The sequence below is a fragment of the Bos taurus genome, chromosome 16 (genome assembly GCF_002263795.3).
Source record: "Bos taurus isolate L1 Dominette 01449 registration number 42190680 breed Hereford chromosome 16, ARS-UCD2.0, whole genome shotgun sequence".
In the NCBI taxonomy this organism is placed as follows: domain Eukaryota; kingdom Metazoa; phylum Chordata; class Mammalia; order Artiodactyla; family Bovidae; genus Bos; species Bos taurus.
The window spans coordinates 69,233,733-69,255,693 of NC_037343.1; the positions used below are offsets into that span (position 1 = coordinate 69,233,733).

General features: G+C 47.1%; 1 protein-coding gene across 3 annotated transcripts in view; it reads right to left on the bottom strand.

The window, feature by feature from the left end:
• Positions 1-501: 501 nt before the first annotated feature.
• SMYD2 (SET and MYND domain containing 2) overlaps positions 502-21,961 on the bottom strand; it is a 53,452-nt gene continuing 31,992 nt past the window's right edge. For all 3 annotated transcript variants that reach the window (NM_001076364.1, XM_024976467.2, XM_024976466.2), the window contains 9 exon segments: positions 502-938; positions 3,142-3,250; positions 6,057-6,231; positions 7,192-7,312; positions 7,996-8,106; positions 10,945-11,047; positions 13,774-13,841; positions 19,373-19,497; positions 20,208-20,268. In NM_001076364.1, the coding sequence (NP_001069832.1) occupies positions 858-938; positions 3,142-3,250; positions 6,057-6,231; positions 7,192-7,312; positions 7,996-8,106; positions 10,945-11,047; positions 13,774-13,841; positions 19,373-19,497; positions 20,208-20,268 (954 nt within the window). In that variant the 3' untranslated portion in view covers positions 502-857.

Genomic DNA, 21,961 nt, shown 5'->3' on the forward strand with positions numbered 1-21,961 from the left:
GAAGCTTCAGCTTCAGCATTAGTCTTTCCAATGAATATTCACAGTTGATTTCCTTTGGGATTGACTGGTTTGATCTCCTTGCTGTCCAAGGGACTTTCAAGAGTCTTCTCCAGCACCACAGTTCACAAGCATCAATTTTTCAGAGCTCAGCCTTCTTTATAGTCCAGCTCTCACATCCGTATATGACTACTGGAAAAACCATAGCTTTGACTAGATGGACTTTTGTCCATCTAGTGATGCGTCTGATGTTCCCCCAACCAACAGAGGGGGCTTCCTTCGTTACTCAGATGGTAGAGAATCTGCCTGAAATGTGGGAGACGTGGGCTCGGTCTCTTGGTTGGGAAGGTCCCCTGGTGGAGGGAATGGCAACCCATTCCAGTATTCTTGCCTGGAGAATTCCACAGAGGAGCCCTGTGGGCTACAGTCCGTGGGGTGGCAAAGAATCGAACATGACTAAGCAACTTTCACTTTCATCCAACAGAGGAAAACACAAACTTCAAATACGATTATGTTTTTTATTCTCTTCATTCATGTTTGTTCAGAACATTACAGTAGTCATGAAGGGAAAAATAACTACAGCTTTAAATCTTCGGACACAATCTGTCTGAAATATAATATATGAAACCATGCCATTATTTCTTAGGGGAAAAAAAAAGCATTCAAAAATGCATTTGATATTTTAGGTCAAAGATTAAGATCCATGTCCAAGTAAGCCATGTGTAAGGTTTAAGTGTAAGTCATGTTTTCATTCGGTGAGTTTACAGAAATGCTGGCGTGACGTGAATGATTTGAAATAGTCAAATCCTTGAAGGTTTCTGCACTAGGATTTAAATAAAAACTAAAATGTCAGCATAGTTTCAATGGCTTTCAATTTCCTGTTTGATCTCAGAAATGTACGGATGGTCTTTGCCATGAGCTACTTCCATGATGGCAATGGCCTAGGAGAGAGAGGAACAGGTTGAGAGTTTGAAGCCAGCCCCCCTGTCCCTCCCCTAGGCTGACTTTCATTCAGGCTAGACTTCTCTGCTTGAAGGTGCAGGGTACTAAGTGGTTTTCAGAGCCTGTGTTCTCCTCCAGTCTGGCTTTTTTTTTTTTTAAAAAAGGAAAAAGACAAGATTGTCTCATATCTAGTCATCCAGTCTCTATTGCTGAGGAAAACATTCTTCAGTAGCTGAAGAAATGATAGAGAAATGATTTAGGGACAAACCTTTCTGATTTTAGTGTACATCACTAATGCGTAAGACATGACTAAATCGTTTTTCCCTTTCGAAAAGTGTATGCTTACGTCTTTTTATGTATTCTTTAAAAACCTAAAAATAGGCACGAGCTTCATATGAGGAATCCAGAGAGAATATATTTAATAAGGTTTCTTTCAAATGAGAGAGAGTGTGTGGCTCCATCCTTCCTAGCTGTGTGACCTTGGGCAATTTACTTAACTACTCTGTGCCTCAGTTTCCTCATCTGTAAAATAAAACAGGGGCAATACCTCCCTCTCAGAGTTGTTGATATACATCAAGTGTTTAGAACAGTGTCTGGCATATAGGAATTACATATCTAATGTAATCCATAATAATTTATCTTGCTCTTCTGTGTTCAAAAGTATTATTCACAAAGAGAAAAACTTAAATTATTCCCATTCCCTCAAACAGGGAATTTTTGACGGCTTGCGACTGTTGACCAGCCTTCCTTTCTGTTACTATTCTCTTCCTAGATGTCAAACCAGCAGGAGTGCAAGCCTTCAGGAATCACGTGACTTAAATGTCTCTCCTCACCCCCTGCATTCACCTCAGGACTCGTGTTCCTTCCTCAGATCCACTCTATCCTTCAGGGATCTGCAATCAGTTTACTTACTCTGCAACTGAGACCTAACTGCTTAATGTTCCTCCAACCTCACTGAGGCAATAAACGTCGTCTTAGAAAAACCAATTCCGTGGTTCAAAACCGGAATATTTGATCTTTCACTCCCACGTCCAGGCTGGGTCGGCCCTGGCACTTCCTTCCACCATGTGGGACCGTATTCCATCTTCCTGTATAGTGTACTGGGGAGGTTTGGGGAATCTGGAGGGTTTGGCGTCCAGGCCTAGTCCACAACCTCGACTTTTACAAAGGTGTTTCTCTTAGTGGCACAAAGAAACTGTCTCAAAGGTTACAGTTGATCAACTTTTGGCTTCTCCGTAAATAACGACTGTCCCAACAATTGTATTTCATCAGTTATTGACATCCATAGAAAGAGCAATGAGAAGCGATATTCAGGATGGTGACTGTGCTTCTGTAAGATACGGGGCATGGCCTGGCACTCTCACCCACTGGGCACAGGGCAGCTGGCAAACACCACGCCCAGGGTCTTGGTTCTCCCTGTGTGTTAGTCCCAGTGTGAGTGGGCAGACTTGAAGCTTTCAACTCAGAAAGACCCCAGTTTGAATGAGAACCTCACCATGTACCCTCAACAAATTACTTAACCTGCTTGAATCTCAATTTTTTCACTGGGAAAGCCTATCTCATTTTTTTTTTTTTTTTTTTTTTTCGGGAAATAAAAGAAAAGGACCGCATGAAGGTCCTGGCATGTAACCGAACTCAATGAACACTGTCAATGATTATTAAGTTCATTTTAAAAACTACAAAAGCATTAATTCTCACACTGAGGGCCTCTCCAGGCCCAAATGCCTTGACTTCACCACAACTGGGCATCATGAATCTATAAACCTCAAAGAGCAGAAATTTGGAGAATTCCTTCACCACAGTCTTCTGACCTATCCTTGGCCTTTTTTTTTTTTCCCCTTTTTATCTGTTATAGTGGATCAGAAAAGACATTTTAATAATGCTGGCCTCTTAGCATGGTCATATTTAGCACTTCCATGGCTTCCCAGGGGACAGAGGCAGTACCCTCTTCACAGCTGTGAGCCTGCAGCCACAATGTGGATGTACCTTTCTCAACAGGAGCGTCAGGACGCAAACCTGCCAAAGGCACAATTACTTGGTCCCCTGCCGCCTGCACACCCACCTTTGCCCACTCCTATGGCCGGAGGGTGGCCCAGGGCTGGTCATTCTCTGTGGCTCTATCAGTCACCCGCGTCCCGCAGGAAGGGAAGTGCAAAGAAGGGAAGCCAGGCATGGGGCAGCCCAGCTGCATCACACACGCACCTTCTTCAGGGCTCTCTCCCCAGCAGCTTTGTTCTCCAGGCCCATGTACAGTCTTCCTAGCTTCAGCCACATGGAGGCCACGTTGAGGGAGTACAGAGGATAGTGCTTACTGGAAAAAGAGAAGACAACAGGCCACCTTGTCACAGCTTCTGAGGGTCCACAGGCCAGACACAGTGAGCTGTGGCTGCCCAGCTGATGGGCGCCCTGTCCACAGCAACCAGGTTCCTCCAGACCCTGGCAGGGGCTGGTGGAAGACATGGATGGTTCAACCCTGCCTACTCATTGTGGATGCACTTCCTTTTAGGCAGTTTGTGTGCTTCTGAAAAACCACATAAAATCTACAGGGGAGATCCTACATAAAGACACGAATAAACACAAATTCAATCCTAGCCTCAGATTTTTGTTTTAGGTGCACCTGCTGCAGGCATTGGGGAAAACGTCTTTTAAAATAAATCCCTGGGACTTCCTTGATGGTCCAGTGGTTAGGAATCTACCTTCCAACACATGGGACGCAGATTTGATCTCTGGGCGGGGAAGTAACATCCCGCATGTCTTGGGGCAGCTAAGCTTGTGTGCCTCAACTAGAGAACCCACATGCCACAACTAGAGAAGGCTTGCACACCGCAATGAAGACCCAGCACAGCAAAAAAAAAAAGGTAAACTCCCTCTTTATGAATATCCCCTCACGTTAAAAAGACAGTATCCTTAAAGATACACACACACCAGTGAATCAAGACCTCAGCTTGCTGTCACACTCTATGATTATCGTTTGGTTTAGCAAAATTATAAGCTCTCTAAAGGCATACTTCCTACTTCTTTTCTCCATTGCCCAAGAGAGGGCTTTGTATACAGGAGGTCTTCTCTTTCTGGTTTCAACTGAAGGCTGACTGATAGGCCTGCCTAGGAAAGAGCCATCTCCCTATGAACAGAGCCTAGGAGGCTTTTGGGGGTGGGGAGGTAGGAGCTGGAGGTGTTTATTTACAGGCTCGTCTGTTCTACCTGCAGTGTCCTCAAAGTCCACAGACACATTCAAGCTGTATTCCCAGGCATGTGGAATCCCTGGGGATCCCCACAGTACCAAATTCTTCCCTGGTCGCTCAGCTGGTAAAGAATATGCCTGCAATGCAGGAGACCCTGGTTGGATTCCTGGGTTGGGAAGATCCCCTGGAGAAGGGATAAGCTACCCACTCCAGGATTCTTGGACTTCCCTGGTGACTCAGTCAGTAAATAATCCACCTGCAATGCGGGAGACCTGGCTTTGATCCCTAGATTGGGAAGATCCCCTGGAGAAGGGATAGGCTACCCAATCCAGGATTCTTGGACTTCCCTGGTGACTCAGTCAGTAAATAATCCACCTGCAATGCGGGAGACCTGGCTTTGATCCCTAGACTGGGAAGATCCCCTGGAGAAGGGACTGGAAACCCACTCCAGTATTCTTGCCTAGAGAATTTCATAGACAGAGGAGCCTGGTGGGCTGTAGTCCATGGGGTCGCAGAGAGTCAGACACAACTGAGCCACTAAGCACGGTACAGTGACCCAGGGAAGGCAGGGCTGGGCCTCCCCAGAGGGCCTCCCTAAAGCTAAGAGAGGGTGGAGCATAGCAAGCCCTGCTGGGAGAGCAACCACAAGGCCAAGATTCATGCAAGTTCTCTCTCCCCCTACAGATCTCAAGGAGGGAAGTGTGCATGGACTTCCTCACCCATCTCAGGAAGGACAGGCTGTGAGATTATACCCATAGGATCAAATTCTGTTTCCAGGAGCAGATTTTAAGAGCTGGCTGCCCCGTGGGCTCCCCCTGCTGGCTTATCACTGCACTGTGGGGTAAGTGGAGGGCCAAGTGGGCAGTGGAGATTCAGATTAGACAGTTACAGCCCTGATCTTAGAACCTGAAGGGGTACTGAGGGCTAAGCAAAAGCACCAGGGTGCCTCTGACACAGAGATTTCAGGTGTGATGCCAAGAGACTCGAAGCCGCTTGGTCTTGAAGAGACTCTGAAGTTTAACATAAATGTGTTTAACAAGCACCCTAGTGATCTGATCTAGGTCAGCCCGGCCCTGAAGCAGCTAGTCAGAGCCACCTCCCGTCACCCACCTTAAGGTTTACTAACCCTCTCGACAGGAAACCTTCCCATGATTAACATTCATTATTACTACAGGTTAAAATCCAACTTAATCAAATCTATGGGAGAATATTAAATAATCGCAACCAGCAGTCCCAGAGTTTCCTCATTTGCAAACTGAATGAGTGAGTGAAAGTTGCTCAGTTGTGTTTGACTCTTTGCGACCCCATGGACTGCACAGCCCTCCAGGCTCCTCTGTCTTTGGGATTCTCTAGGCAACAATTGAGGAGTGGGTTGCCATGCCCTCCTCCAGGGGATCTTCCCAACCTACGGGGCGAACCCAATTCTCCTGCACTGCAGGTGGATTCTTTACCATCTGAGCCACCAGAGAAGCTGGTGCAAACTGAGGCTGCACTTTTAAAAAAGCAAAAGAAGGAGATGGAAAACAAAAAAGCGTTTCTGAGGCCACCGCTAACCAATTACTCAGTACCATTTAACTTAAAAGGCACAGCAAGGAGGAGAAACCAGCCGGTGGCTTTTTCACACTGGTTTGAATTAACTCCAATGAACAGAGCATCCTGGACGGGTCCTAGGAGGGATCCTGCCCCAGCCCTCCCCCCGCTACCCGGTGTCACCTCAACCTGCCTCCCTGGGTGTCTCTACCGGGTGGTGGAGGGCACAGGCTGGGCCCAGGGGAAGCACCCTGAGCATGCACCTGCAGATGTCATGGAGAGGAGAGAAAGCTGCTCCCGGCCCGCTCCAACATGGGAGCGTATAGACAGAATGGCCAAGGGACGCGTTCCAAACCACCCAACTCTACTCTGAGCTACGCTGATGGGAAGAGCCAGTGCAATCACCTGTAGGGCTGGATGATTTTCTGTCCGTACCGCAGGGCTCCCTCCCAGTCCTGCATGTACAAGCAGACACCCATGGCCTGGTACATCATGTGAAGCATGTACACGTTACTGTCCTCGAACACGCAGCTCATCTTCTCCTGGCTGAGCTCGCAGATCTCCAGCAGCTCACTAGGGGGTGCTGTGGAGTCAAGGAACCGACAGGCCTGGCAGTTCCGGAGGAGGCTTCCCAAGGGCTGACGGCTGGGGGCGGGCGTGGGGCGGTGGAAATGGGGCAAGGAGTTACTGTTTTGTCCACTCCACCCCCAGCTACACCTCTGAAAAAGTAAATTACAGAAAGCCAAGCAAGTGAAAGGACCCATATATTTTTCTGGAAGGAAAAAAAACTAGGAAAAACGGAAGACCTCAGCTGTTAAACACAACTAAAGAATTTTAGCCACAGGGAACACAGCCTTCCTTCCGCTGTGAACAGTGTTGATTAGAATAAAAAAAAAAATCTTCAATCTTCTGTTTAAATCTAAATCCTCACCCAAGCTGGGAACTTTTGCTAAAGCTCTTAAGGAAACATTCTCCAACACGGCAAAGTTCTTTCTTACTTACGCTCAGAAAAAAAAAAAAAAAAAGTGACTTTAATTTCCTTTCACTGGTTTTCTGTCTTCAGTACAAATCTAACCCAAGAAAACGCTACAATATAGTGGTTAAAAATATGGATTGTGCTGGCAAACCTGGGGCAAAACCCTGCCCTGCTGAACAGCGTGCCCTGGGCAAATGACCTGCTACCTATAAGCCTGTTTCCACCTGTTACCCAGCAAAACCCTCAGTAAGGTGCCTTGCCCAAAGGAAGATACCCAATCAGTGAGGGTCTTCAAGGAACTGTTCTCCACTTTTAGAAAATAAAAGCCTTCCACCAGGATGAGCTCCTGAGCAAACTAGTCCAACAAAGAGAAATAAGATAAGGGCAACATTGTGAAACACTGACATAGCTGACTACAGGTCGTGGATGGCCAGGAAGTCTTCACCTGGCCATCCTTTGATAGGCAACGTCCTGCCTTCAATACTCAGAAACCCACCCTTCTCCTGCTTCCGGTGCCCAGCTCGCCAACGCCCCCTGTAAGATCGGGAAGGTTGCAAAGGATATATTTGTAGTGCTTGGCTCGCCGGAACTCCTCAATGACATTGCGTGCATATCTGACCATGTCGCGGATGGTTTCTGCCTTCGGGGGGTCGTTGAGCTTCCGGATTTCCACCTTGGCCTTATCCTGAGGGAAATGGCCACCGGTTACTTCCCATGGAAACCATACTGATGGGCAAATCTCTCAAATAGCACATTTTCCCACACAGAGGTACAGGCTTGCCCCTTCTAAAGTTATGAAAGAATGAAAGGGAATCAGGCAGTGGGTCTCAGGAAAGTTCAATATTCATTACCTACTCACAGAAAGACAAAACTATTCATTTTTTAGGTGCTCCCACACCTGCCTCGATATGTCTGCTGTGGGCAAATATGTCTGTTCACATACCTATGAAGTCAAGGGAACAGAATAAGGAGGGGAGGCACTGACAAGATAACCTGCGCGATGTCTGAGAAAATTCTGTGGAGTCTGGTGAAGAGGTGGGAAAGCTGGAGAATGCTGTCTACCTCCTTGTGGGTGGACCTCGCTGCCCATCTTTCTCCCTCCTCTGTGGAGCATCCATTTCTTTTAAAGAAATAGCAATTTGGCGAATCCTTCTCTTATTTGTACAATGTGATGGGAATGTTTTCATCAGCTCTGAGAATCAAGTTGGAACAGAGACCTGGTCTGACTGGATCCCCTGGGCTGTGCCAGTAAAGCAGGTTTAAAGGCTCAAAAACACGAGGAGACGCCCGACTCAGGCAGGGGTGCTCGCCTGGCAGAAAGGCCCCGAGAGAGTCGAGTCAGCCTCTGTGCTGGGAGAAGGTGCTGACCTTGTCTTTGGTGGTACACTCCTGGCATTCACAGGTGAAGAAATAAGAATCTCTTAACCGGTCATTCCTGTCTTCCGTTGGGTACAGGAGGTCAATGTAGCTGGTAAAAACCTAAAGTGAAAAAGTGAAAGCATTCGTTGCTCAGTCATGTCCGGACTCTTTGTGACCCCAAGAACTGCCGCCTACCAGGCTCCCCTGTCCATGGAATTCTCCAGGCAAGAAAACTGGAGTGGGTTGCCATTTCCTTCTCCAGGTCCCAGGGATCGAATCCCAGTCTCCTGCATTGCAGGCAGATTCTTTACCATCTGAGACACCAGAGAGGTCCGATAAAAACCTAAGGGGATCTGAAAAGTTGTTTGCCACAGGCCAGCTCACGCCGTGCCCTCCCTGTTTGGCTCTGCAAACACTCCTGATGGTGACTGTGAGGAGGGCCGCAGCTCGGCACAGTCTTCACCCTAACACACTGAACTCCTTCACCTGGCACCGCTAGTGCTGTCCACCTCCTCTTACAGAATCAAAGGGTCCCTAAAGTGGTAAGTTGGAGGATTCAGAGCAGCCCTGCCTCCATCCTCTGCAGAGAGCGAGCTGGGCTCTGGCCCAGCAGTGGATGCCCTTGTCTCGGGCACAGAAGCAAAGGCCACCATCGGCAAAGAGTCTGCTCGGCCTTGGGATGGGTCCTGCGCTGGCTCCGCTTGGCCTTTGTTAGGGGTCTTTTATCTCACAACCGGGAATGGCTCACACGCACTGCTGCGTGGGTGGAGGGGAAGCAAGAATGCACATATGCACGCGCGCGCACACACACACACACACACACACACACACATTTCCCTTTATCCTGCCATCAGCTGGCGATGGAGCAGGAAGTCAGGTCAGCAGGCTGGGACAGGTCAGTGCAGGAGGGCACAGCTCCTAGGCCACCAGCCCGCTGCTGCCTTACCCAGCCAGGCCGGAAAACCTGGAAAAGTCATACCTTTGGGCTCATCAAGCCCTCCTGTCCTTGCTTTTTCCTAGCAGTCTCTATAAGTGAGTCCTGGAGCATATGGAGGAGGCCGGCATTTAACTGCCCATTATCCACTCACTGTGACGGCACTGGCGGCTCGTCCCACACCATCAGGCAGACGTCTGACGGAACAGATGGGTGTCCCAGAGCCGTCACTGTGCCAGTCACCTCGGGTGCTGGCAGGCAGGCCAGGGCGGGGGACCTGCACGAGCTGGGTGCTCACAGGTGCCCTGAGCTCTCCCCAGCCCAGAGGGCAGAAACGGAGACCCCTGGCTCATCGGACACCCCAGCAAATGGCTTCCTCCCCTCTGAAGGGCAGGTCACCCCCAAAGCAGCAACTTCCCCCTAAAGGCGGAGGGTGAATTTCTGATGGGTTACAGCAGGAGAGCAAAACCACAGGAAAGAGGCCTGTCCTGCCCGGTGGCCAGAGCCCACCTCAGCGCTTCGAAATGACTGATGGGCACGGGGTGCAACAGACAGAAGGGCCCAGAAGAGGGCGACAGAGGCCGCTCAGCATCACTGCTCGTGGTCCAGACACAGCCAGGCAGGTGACAACGTGCTCCAGGCAGTCCACGAGCCGGGGGCCGGGGGACTTAGGTTCTGGCTGACGGGCGTTGGCTGTTTTAACAAGAGAAGCTAGGGCAGCCTCCTCAAGACATTCAGAAACTGAGACACCCTGATCCCCAACAGGGTGCCCCCTGCAAGATCCATTTCCCACAGGACAGCAAGTCTGATCTGTACATGGGACCTGGGGTCCCAGTTCAGCTATGGCTTATTGAACACCACCCAGAGAAATGGAGGCTTTGATCATTTTGCCACACTAATCATATTGAAAAGATTCTAAATATCCAGACATATAACTTAAAAAAATAGCGGTAGTGTTAGTCACTCAGTCACGTCCATCTCTTTGTGGCCCCATGGACTGTTGCCCAGTCAGGCTCCTTGGTCCATGGAATTCTCCAGGCAAGAATACTGGAGTGGGTAGCCATTGCCTTCTCCAGGGGATCTTCCCAACCCAGATTATTTAAAATGAAATGTATTTAAAGTGATTACATTGCCTAAAAATTCAAGTGTCTTGCTATGGACATCAGGATTTAAGAACGTATAACATACATCTGGTAAGGGCTGGTCAGCGTTCTCAAGGGGAGACACCTGACGTGGTGGTCGTGGAACCACACGGCACGGGACAGGAGAAGGGAATCGCTGAGCAGGCTCGCCCCCTACCCCCAGGCTGGGGAGCGAAGCTCGTGGTGGCCCTGGCCACAGACTGCCTCTCCCCACCCCATCTGAATTCCATCCCCAGGAAGGGAACTGTCCCAAGGGCAGATGTGCAGGGGATGTGATGTGAACGCACCATGTGTCATCTGGAGCTGTAACTCGTTAGCTACTGCTGGGTTGCTTTGCTCTTTGGGGGGAAGGAAAACAGGCAGAAATTCATGAATCAAAAGTAAATTCCATTATTTGGAAATGGGAACTCAGTGCCTCTAAGATTTCATCTTGGTCATTTTGGCAGTCTCGTTTCTTTATAAATCTCTGTAAATCTTTGTGAGGAACTTTATTTGATTTAATCTTCCTTGTTTTTTTTCTTTTTTTCCTTGGCCACAGCTTCCCAGGTGGTGCTAGTGGTAAAGAACCCAACTGCCAATGCAGGAGATGTAAGAGACATCTGGGTTCAATCCCTGGGTGGGGAAGATCCCTTGGAGAAGGGCATGACAACCGACTCCAGTATTCTTGGTAGAGAATGCCATGGACAGAGGAGCCTGGTGGGCTACAGTCCATGGAATCGCAAAGAGTCAGACAAAACTGAGCGACTAACACCTCCACAGATGGACACGGTGAGCACCCAAAGGGAGAGGAAAGTGTGGACTCCACACCACAGGTCTGATCCTGAACCTGGAGGACCCGAGGACGGTACCCACCGCCAGAGCCACCCTCAGCCACACACTCACCTCCTCTCCCGGGTGGATTTCCTGCACGGCTCTGACTTCGGCCAGGGTCCCCTTGTAGGTCACAATGACATTGGGGCAACAACTATGATTCATCAGTGCAACACTGTCAATCAGAAGAGAAAACCCAACATTCTCAGGAAGGCAGACGGACTGTTCAGTAACTCCTTGGCCACTTACTTGCTAAGTTATGGAAACTGCGTCTTTGCAGGACATTAAAAACAACAACAACAAAAAAAAACAACTAAGAGCTGGCCATCAGGGTCTAAGAGGTTGTTCTGCATGCATTTATAACAAGATCTAACATCTTAAATTGGAACAATACTGAAAAGTGAAATCTGCAATGCCAAACAGTGATATCTAAGCCAAAAACAAAGCACACACACACACAAAAACCCACATAATAAAGAGTGACAACAACAAATGCCTTCCTGTTAGATGCGGGACTCAAAACTCAACACCCCCAGTGAACTGCTCCTCCACCGGACACTGTGCAAGACAAACAGGCTGGCGTTGCCAAGCAGGTTTTATATCAGAGGCTGATTTCTAACATGCTGTCTTCAGATGTTGAGAAATCGCCACCGTGGGAGACGCCGGCTTCCCGAGAGGGTGTGGGATCCCCCGAGAGACCTAGAGGGGCCTGTCTGACTCTCTGCAACCTCCATCTCCTCATCCGGAAAACTGGGCCACTGGTCGCTCCTGCTGCTCGCGGCTCGCTTTACAAGGGACGGTGGGAACAGACAGTCGCCTACACGAGGGCTTTGAGCTTCTGGTTATATCAAGGTCAAAGTTCTGAGAACAGAAATTTCTAAACTACAGGGGAAGAGTGCTTGATCTCTGAAAACGCTGCCTTTGAAATCACAATGTTGATATGATTCTCAGCAAAAGGAATCCCCCCCCCCCTCAATTAAAACTGGAAACTGGGACTCAGAGGGGCACTCAGATCCACGTGCACAGTGGCTCTGGTGGCCAGGGTCACCTGCCTGAACCCTCCACGACCAGAACCCGCTCTCCTGTTTGCTCCGTGAAGATAAAAAAAACAAGAGGTTGGAAATGGTGCAGAAGAACCGCCCCAGGTTGCTGTGTCTGGGGAAGCCACAGCTAGAAGTCTCGGTGAAGGGTGTGGCTGGCCTGGGGCCGGACATGCAGGGGTTTCCTGTCTTGTCTGCGGGAAGGGTCATCTCCACCCTCCTTTCTGGCCCACCTGGCTCCCTGGCAAGTCATGCACAGGGAATCAGGCCCTAGGAAATAAACAAATGCCCCAGACACTGTTCTCAACACTTTGTTGTTGATGTTTCAGTCACTCAGTCATGTATGACTGCAGCCTACCGGGCTCCTCTGCCCATGGGATTTCCCAGGCAAGAATACTGGAGTGGTTGCCCTTTCCTTTTCCAGGGGATTTTTCTGACCCAGGGATCAAACTCCTACATTGGCAGGTGGATTCTTTACCTCTGAGCCACCAGGGAAGAAGTATTAAGTAACCAAGCTCAAAATAGACTGCTGGCTATCTTTCTCACGAAGGCAGGGGAGCTGCCCGAAGGCAGAAGACCTGACCTAACTCATGTTCTGGTGCCGTGTTCTCGTGGCAGCCGCTGGGGTGAAGCCTCACACGCCACCACGCTGAGCTGGCTTTCGCTCTTTCAGATACAAGAGCAGACATTCTAGGGTTCATTTCAGGGCTGAAGTATCAATGCAAGCCGTCTAAAGGGGTCTAGTCACCTTTCGCTGTTCTCCTTCCTTTTCTCAAGGGCAAAAGTCCCAAAGAACCTATCCTGAAACCATTTCTTCCCTCACTGTCGGAATTCTAAAAGCAGACAATTTTGGCCTTAGAAACAGTAATATGACGGGAATACACTGTTTGTTTCTCTGGTTCAAGAAAGCCTGTGTAGCTTCTCAAGAGACACGCCCCTAACAGAGTTTTCTCCTTTGGACCCATATGATGCACGGAGCTGGGCATGACAGATGTGCAGACTTCCTGTGCCATCCACGGCCAATGCATGGGTGTTAAGGGTTCCCTGCAACTGCTCCAACCTAGGGGCAGAGGTGCCTGTAGCTTATATTAAGCGACATCACTCTAGACCAAACTAATCTCCAGTGTGGATGGACTCAGACAGGGGGTGCTGGAAGGGCTCCTTTGCTCCATCTGTGAAGCCAGGGCTTGATGTTTGGGACTGATGTATTAGGAGACTACCCTGTCCATTAAACAGATAACAGCAAAGCCATGCTTGGCAGAGCTGTAACATTAAAGTCAGAGCTGTAACGATCTCCACTGGTCAACTGACTGGCCTTTCTTGAATTACTTGTATATTCCTGAGGTTAAAAAAAATCGTATACGTCTTTGAAATTTATCCCTAGTTTACTACTTTAGCATACTGTCCCTCCAAATGTGCTGTTTCTATACTGGTATATTTCAAAAAAGGACAGATAGGGAAGAAGCTTATATAGTCTCTACGTATTCTACAGTCAATTCCCAGCAATTAATGTTTTCCTTTGAGTGAAAGAAACCCAAAGATTTCCAGAACTACAGCTATGCAAAAAAGCAAATTTCTCAGCAGGGCCTGGGTTGTTCCTTCTATGTGCACTCTGAAATACTCTTTAATAACAGCTCTCTACCTAGCAGGACTTAACAAGCAACTGTTCTCTTAACTACTACCTTCAGATCCTTAAATGCAGGGGAAATATTTTGAAATCTGGCAGAATTAAAAAGGGGATTTAATTCACTCAGAGTCTCATGTCTGCCACATGCAGCTAGGGAGGTTATTGGAAATTAAAAAAAAAAAATTCAGTGTTAAATAAGTAAAAAGGAAAGAGATGAAGTCACACTCGGCCTACTCAGGAAATATTGCTGATCCCAAATGAGAAAGTTCTTCATCTTCGATTGTGAAGCCATTACAGTTAACCTGCAGGGAGAAAGGGGAGAGAGAGAAAGGGAAAAAAATGAGCTAAAGCTTCTTTCTGGATAGAAATCACCTCTTTAGCTGGGAAGATGTTTGGTTTAATGATTGGAACACCTTTCTTTTGAACAAGGTATCCTACGTTCAGACACTACTCACCGATCGGTCTCACATGTAAACAGATACAAGCTGAATGTCAAGTCTGACAGTTCACCTGCCCGTGCTGGCTGAAGGTCACAAAGCACCACTAAGGCTCCAAGGACTCAAGTCTGCAGAGCTGCGTGGCAGTCAGGACATCTGCACTCTAACCCGTTATGCCCCAGGTCTGGGGTGCGATCTTAAACCCATCACTGTGTCCCTTCTGTGCCCAGTCTTCTTCTGCTAAAAAAAGAAGCCACTTAATCTGGTACCTCGCTCATAAGGTGAGGTGGTACATCTGACAGGCTTTACACAGCTAATCTAACTGCTGTCCATCCCCTTGAGAGGCAGGGGGACCAAGACCCTGAAGCCAGGGCACTGCGAATGTCCCTTCCTGCCTCAGACGCATCAACCACTGGCCACCTGCTCATCTGTGGCAAGAAGTATTACCCTGAAAATCACCAAGGGCAACTCTCAGCATCCTAGAAGCCAAGCTTAGAACTGGTGGGCTGAAGATGAAGACTATACATCTCCAATTTTAGGCTATTCCATAAACTCACTCTTTGCACATTCACCGAGGAAATCTTATATGCTGGGCGCTCTGCAAAGAAGGAAGACCAGGCCAAATCTGCACCCTCCAGGAACACCCAGGCCACTGGGAGACAACTCGGTAAGGGTCTTTCATTTGGACCTACAACTTCACAGCTGGAAGGGAACTCTGTCCCTTTACTTCTCAGACGATGAAACTAAGGTCAGAAAAGGGCAATGACTCAACCAAAGCCAGCAGCAAAGGCTGAGAGCCCGGCTCCTCCTGTGCTGCTAAGAGGCTGTCTGTGAAGCGTGCATGCTGAACGATTCCACCCCGTGAGCGGCAATCAGGCTCTTCCCCACCAGACACACAGCACGGCTGTGCTTCAGGCCAAGGGATGAGCTTTTTGAAACACTACTTTGCTGAGCGCTTAGTCCAGGCTAGGCACTGGGCTGGGTGCTGCACATTGACCCTCCCTTAAATCTACAATACTACCCCATTTTACAGATGGGGAAATTGAGGCCCAGGGAGGTCAATGATTAAGTAATTCAAGGCCATATAAGTAGAAAGTGGCAGAAAAGCAGTCAAAAGTCAAACTAGGCATTCTGATAGCAAGGCTGTCAGAAACACAAGTGTTTCTTTTCACTATACCATGCTTCTTCTAAAATTGTTCTGATCTCTGATTCTTCTGGTTGCAATTTTACTTAAAAGCAAAGGGCCGGTGTCAAAGGCTTGGAAATCTTGGTACATAGAGAAGTAAAGGCTCTGATGGGTTTGACTTATAGCTTTTACCATTCGATACATTTACAACCAGTACTTAAAATTTTCAATACAAAGAGAGGACTGCAGTGAGTAAAACAAAACACAGTCTTTGGAATCCTGGGGTGTCACGCATTTTTATGTAGAAAACACAGCACGCTGTGTTTGGTGCCGGCCTCAGGTACTCTAACCTCTTCTGTCACCGGGACATTCACCAACCATCATTCACCAGGGACCGTCAACCAACATCGGGTCAAGAGTAAATCAGGATTTTCATTCATTCAACAAAATTTACTGAAGCCTGAACTATGCGTTCTGCACCTGACTAGGTACTGAGGGATGTATACCCAGTCTCGGATTGGGATACTAACATGCTTCGGCCGTGTCTGGTTCCCATAGGACAACAACAAATTCTGCAAAGTGGAAGAAGGCGTGTAAGAATTTAGCAATTTTCACAACGGATCTCGGGACCGACAGCTCCTGACTAGCTCTGAGGGGTGAGGGTACGAGACATGCACCTTTGCTTTGTAATCTCTATAAGGACCATTTGTAATTCCAAATTCCTTCAGGCTTGAATGTCCACGCCCACTGGTCCCTTTATTCCCTCTCCCCTGTCCCCTTACTGTGAGGGAGAGTGCGTTTCTTCACCACAAAGAAAGACTCCTGTGAAGCCAAGGGTCATCACTGCCCCTCTCGGGGAGCTGGCGGTGATGTTCAAGCCTAATCGCCTAGCAATTTGCCTGCCAGCTTTCCCTCCCTTCTGAAAGATCCCTAGGGAAGAAAAGTGAACTTGCCTGTTAAGAAAGATGCATAGGCCATCGTCTTTTTTTTTTTTCCTGAGTCAAATCAGGCGTAAGTGCCTTGCTGAAGCTTTTCTCATAATTAGCATTTAGACTAGATGTAGGCTGCACACCAAAAATACATTTCCCAACCATGCATATGCTCCCGGTGATTAAAATGCACCTCGGCGCTGCCGAAGGAGTGCAGTCACCTTCTGCTGCCAGCTGCTGCTGGGCCACGAGTTAACCCACAACAGCCTCCCATGAACCAGAGAGGAAAGGGCTCTAAAGCCAGAGGGGTGGACATGCAGCGGGGTGCTGAGCAGCAGGGCCAGAGCGGCTGGGTCTGGGACAGTGCTTTCCACTTGCGCTTCAGAGTTTTCTTTGGGGATACCGAATGTCCCCTTTCAAATTTGTATGTGAGAAAAGACATGAATGTTCGTGTGTATGTACATCGGTGTGTACGCACACCGTCTCAGAGTGGATATTATGATTTGATTAATATGAAAGTCAAAGTCGCTCAGTCGTCTCCGACTCTTTGCAACCCCATGAACTATACAGTCCATGGCATTCTCCAGGCCAGAATACTGGAGCGAGTAGTCTTTCCTCCATCAGTTATATTGATTAATATTAAAGCCTTTGAAAAAACTACCTACCTATATTTACATATGTGTGTGTGTGTCTGTATTTATCTCCTGGATACTCTGAGTCAGTCCAAATTTCAAGGACTCTGAGTCACTTTCAGCACAAATATAACACTTCTATTTTTGACAACAAAGGTCCGTCTAGTCAAAACTATGGTTTTTCCAGTAGTCATGTATGCATGTGAGAGTTAAACCATAAAGAAGGCTGAACACTGAAGAACTGATGCTTTTGAACTGTGGTGTTGGAGAAGATTCTTGAGAGTCCCTTGGACTGCAAGGAGATCCAACCAGTCCATGCTAAAGGAAATCTGTCCTGAATATTCATTGGAAGGTCTGATGCTGAAGCTGAAACTCCATTACTCTGGACACCTGATGCGAAGAACTGACTTATTTGAAAAGACCCTGATGCTGGGAAAGATTGAAGGCGGGAGAAGGGGACAACAGAGGATGAGATGGTTGGATGGCATCACCGACTCGATGGATGCAGTTTGAGCAAGTTCCAGGAGTTGGTGATGGACAGGGAAGCCTGGTGTGCCGCAGTCCATGGGATCACAAAGAGTCGGACATGACTGAGCGACTGAACTGAACTGAACTGATTTGTGACATCAACTGCCTTGATTTTTGGTAAATATGGTCCCATATCTCCTATGTCAACATTGAGAAGGCCCATTAGCATGCACTACTCTGTTGCTGGAAGTGAAAAGATACCTTATGTTTATTTCATCACTCTTGCTTTCTCACAAAACCATGCCTCATCTAATCCAGAGAAGTCATGTATCCAGTTCTTCTAAAAATGTAATAAGAGAAGTAAATTCCTCCACTGTGTACTGTTACCCAAATCCATTGCCTTAGCATGGGTAGGGAAATATGCTGTAATCCCAGGATAATATAATGTAATGAAATGAATGAATTCAGGAATGAAATATAATAAAATCAGGAAAGTTTTTCATTATGTCCAATTTAACACTCATGACTTGAACCCATTTTCTCTTTTACTGAGAACAGCATTTTTTTCTGATTATGACAGTCACATAACAGAAAAATATCCACATAAACATAAAGTCTATCAAGGAACTCATCAAACTGTTCTCACTAGTTCTCGCTGGGGGATGAAGTGGGTCAGTGAAGTGGTGAAGACTCACTTCTTTCTTCACAGGAGCAGTTTTTAAAGTGGGAGAACTATGGGTGCTTTTCATCTTTCTTCTTCTCACTATTTTCTTTTTTTTTTTCTCACTATTTTCTTAAGTTACACATACACACTGTAGAAAATCCAGAAAATCACCCCCAAAAGTAAAACTTTTCCACGACTCATGAGATAACTAATGGTGAACTTCCGTTTAAACTTGTTTTTAACCAAAATAAATTTTCATATTACACATTTTTCCCCTGCTTTTACACTTGACATCATGTCATCAGCGCTTTACACATCTTCGCTCTTTGAAATATAATTTATAATGGCCACATAAACTTTAATCAAAAATCTAAGCCATGATTTACCAAATGACTACTGCTGACCATTTATAACATGTATTTCCTTTTCTTTTTTTCCCCTTTCTGTTTTCATGGTTTTAAAAAGAACCACACAGTAAACAATTTGCATGTTAATTTCTGTCCATAATCTCTGACTACTTCCTTCGGACAGAGTCCTAAAATGGAATTAGTGACTCAAAGAGTACTGACGTGATGCTCACTCTATTCTAAGATGACAGTGTGTAAGTACCCACCCGAGCTTTTTTTCCCGTCTAGACACTGAAGGCAGGGGAATGTAGCGACTTGTGCCCACAGAACAGTATTCCAGTATTTCTCCCTCTGCGAAGGTCACCTTCAACTACACATTCGGCTTGTAGGGGAAAACAGGGTATGATAGGGAGAGAAATCCGATCTGGTAAGTCATGCCAGGAAGCGCCACCCTCACAGTAACAGGAAGAAGGATGCGGCCAGACGTGTCCAGCCAAGAGCGCCGACCACACTGCCTTCTCCTGTCCTAGTCATGTCCAGCCAAGCCTCAGCCTTTCCAAAAGGCTGGTCGTCAGTTCCTTAGCACCTTTAAGTTGCTCTTGTCTACAAGTCTAATTTTTTTTTTTAATCCTATCTGCTTTTGGTAAACCTAGGCTTCTAGTCTAAAAAAGGATTACTTAGCAATCATCGGGAAAGACCTACTGTACCTAGACCCACTCAGGCTCCTCTCTGTGATGTCTGTCCTTCCTGGCCATCTGTATTTGCCTCTGCTTTATCAACACAGTGTTGGTAAGAGTAAAAAAAAAAAAAGATTAAAAAAGAAAGAGTAAAGAAAAAAAAAACACAACCCACTACTATCAGAAGGGAAGGTTTAAGAGAAGAGTAAAATTGAATGTAGGAATCTCAAACGGTCTTTCCTATCCAAAGATGTTCCAGTCTGCCACACTCCTGGGACACTGGCAACTCTGTTTTCATAAACTCTTTCTGCAACAGGAGGCACAGGAGAGTGGATTTCCTATGCTCCACCATCAATGAGGGCCAGCACAGACAGGACAGGATCTGCTCAAGGTCACCTAGCAAGCTTAGGCAAAACACGGACCAAGACGTCAAGAACTGTATCAGGCAGACGCCATCATTCTGCTTTCATTCGTCTCCACCAGCTATGCGCTGGGAGAGGGACGCTGGCAGGGAAAGGCTAAACGAAGTGTCCTCTGACGCTCGCGTGCTTACCTGGGCAAAGAGCACTACTAGGCTGTCGTTGTCGGGGAACTCAAGGTGCTTGGAGTAAAAGTGATGGAGAGCAGCGATGTCACTCTGAATCAAATCCCTCTTCTCATTGTCTAATTTATCCAGATCTGTGCATAAACAAACCATTATTCAGCAGGTAGAAAACTCTGGATCTCTAGCTATACATCCTTTCAGTACTATCCATGGCATAGAGAGAAAGAAAAAAAAAAAAAACACGTGGACCCCCAGGAAATATTATCCCTCCTCCCTTAGTCTAACTGATAAGCCCTAGGGCAAAAAGAGCATGCCATTTCTTCCTTCTCTTCCTCTGACAAATGGAAGTCACTCAGGACAGAGAATTTCAACTGACCGTTAACAGTGAGGTCAGGAATAGTGGCAGTGACTGATAACCAGCCTTGGCCTAGTCAAGGGTCCCCCAATTGGCCCCAGAGTCTGTGTCATGATGGAGAAAGTGGACAGCCCCTGATTTAATGCCTCAGTAAGGACATCAGCTGTGTACAGGACTGCAATTCAGCAAAGATCCAAAAAATATTCAACATGCCAGGAGAGCCAGCAAGAGATAGCTCAGGATGTAATAATTCATCCTGCAAGTTTCCACTTCCCCTTAGTTATTTCCTAGCAAGCCTGTCAACTGAGGGGGAGGGGGGAAGTTATAGTCCATTTTCCAAAACAGCACACAAGTCAAAATAAAAACTGATAACTAAAAAATCCCCACCACCACGAAGAACTCAGCTATCCCTTCCTTCTTTCAATCCTGTCTAATCCACAGAAAACATGTGTCTGAAATAATTCCTCAGCCAGTCACAGACAGACTTACGTGACTCAAACTCCTTCACGGCTAACAATTTCTCTGAAGGTGTTCTCTCTGGGTGGATTTTCTAGTAATTTGGGGAAGAAATCACACAGTTACAGATTGCAACGACTTGTGCAAAAAATAGTGCTTTCACGCTTACATCGACATGAAGAAAAAAGCAACAGTTCTAAATGAAGTAAAGAGCTAGCCAAGGAGCCTGCCATTTGGGCTCTGAGAGCATTTGCCCAACGTCCAAACCCAAAGGACTCTTTTGAAAAGCTTTTAAAAGCATCGGCTGCGTTCCTAACACCCTGATAATGCTATGCACACAGTAGGCTCAAAAATGCTTGTTATGGGAAAGAACAGTGGCTAGAAAACAACTTTTTAGGGCCCTGACTTAAAAGGACCGAGTCTACAGATGAGCCATCCCATTTATTATCTCTCCTTCTAAAAAGGAACAAAATCAAACCCCCCATCCATTTTACACTTTCTTTAAGCATAGGCTAAAATGATCTCAAATTCCACGTTTCAAAAAGAACACTTTCGGTTGTATCCGTGAGCCGAGATTCACTTGAAACGTGTTGCCGGCTTTGTTCTAGACACCCCAAGAGGAGCTGACAATAGTAAACCCGCCAGGCTTTGAGAACATGAATAAACTTGGTGTTGACAAGAGTTCAAACGCAGAGCTCAAGAGCTGGCCCAAGGCCGTGTCTTTGTAATCGGCTATTCAACTGGAGGATACAGGTGGTCCACCCAGGCGTGCTCACCTCCCTAGTTAACATGTTACGCTTCCCCTCGGTAGTTGGGTAGCCTGTCCCCCCAAATCCTTTGCAAGTGACTAGAATACAAATGGTCTGTTTTTTTAATCATCAAGTCCTACAGAGATGAAAAGATGGCCAGGTAACTTTTCATTTAATAGACTATTAGTGGTAGCAGTAATTATAATAACAGTTGAATGAAACTGGTATAAACTCATCACAGCTTTCAGACCACCCTCCTGGTGCCAAAACATTTCAATAGTTCTTTTTTGGAGTGGAAATCTTCCCATTCACAGGATCCATTTCTATAAGATTAGTAAGTCATTTTGCCTGGGAAAACTTTTCATTCAGAAAAGGGCACCAGTTCCTTCTGAATTCTTAACCACTACACTTTCAATAATGTCAGGAGATGGGGCTGGGGGAGAACCAGGAGGCTGGTCACTCAGTCCTTGCAAGATGCTTACGGATCGAATCTGATGGCTTATTTACCCTGACACCTTGGTGGCTCAGACGCTAAAGAATCTGCCTGCAATGCATGACACCCAGGTTTGATTCCTGAGTCAGGAAGATCCCTTGATGAAGGAAACGGCAACCCACTCCAGTATTCTTGCCTGGAGAATCCCAGGGACAGAGGAGCCTGGTGGGACTACAGTCCATGGGGTTGCAAAGAGTCGGACACGACTGAGCAACTAACACACACACACATACACTCACCCAGTCACACCATTTTCTCCTACCCTTTCCTTCCGACCAAGTACTCGGCCTATATTTAAAGACAACTGTGAGCAAGGAACCAAAAGTTAACCTCCTCCAGCGAAAACAATTCTGACTTTTCGGTCCCACTCTACAGGCCAGCCTTGAGAGCCTCTGGTTACCCTGAGCAGGCGAAGTGGCATTTCAGCAAGCACCTGACCCAGGCTGAACATAATGGAACTATGACCTCAGAGGTTGGAAATGTTCTACTTCTGTTTACGAGGTCGAGGAGCCTAACTTGGTCTGGGGACAGATATGAGTTGATCA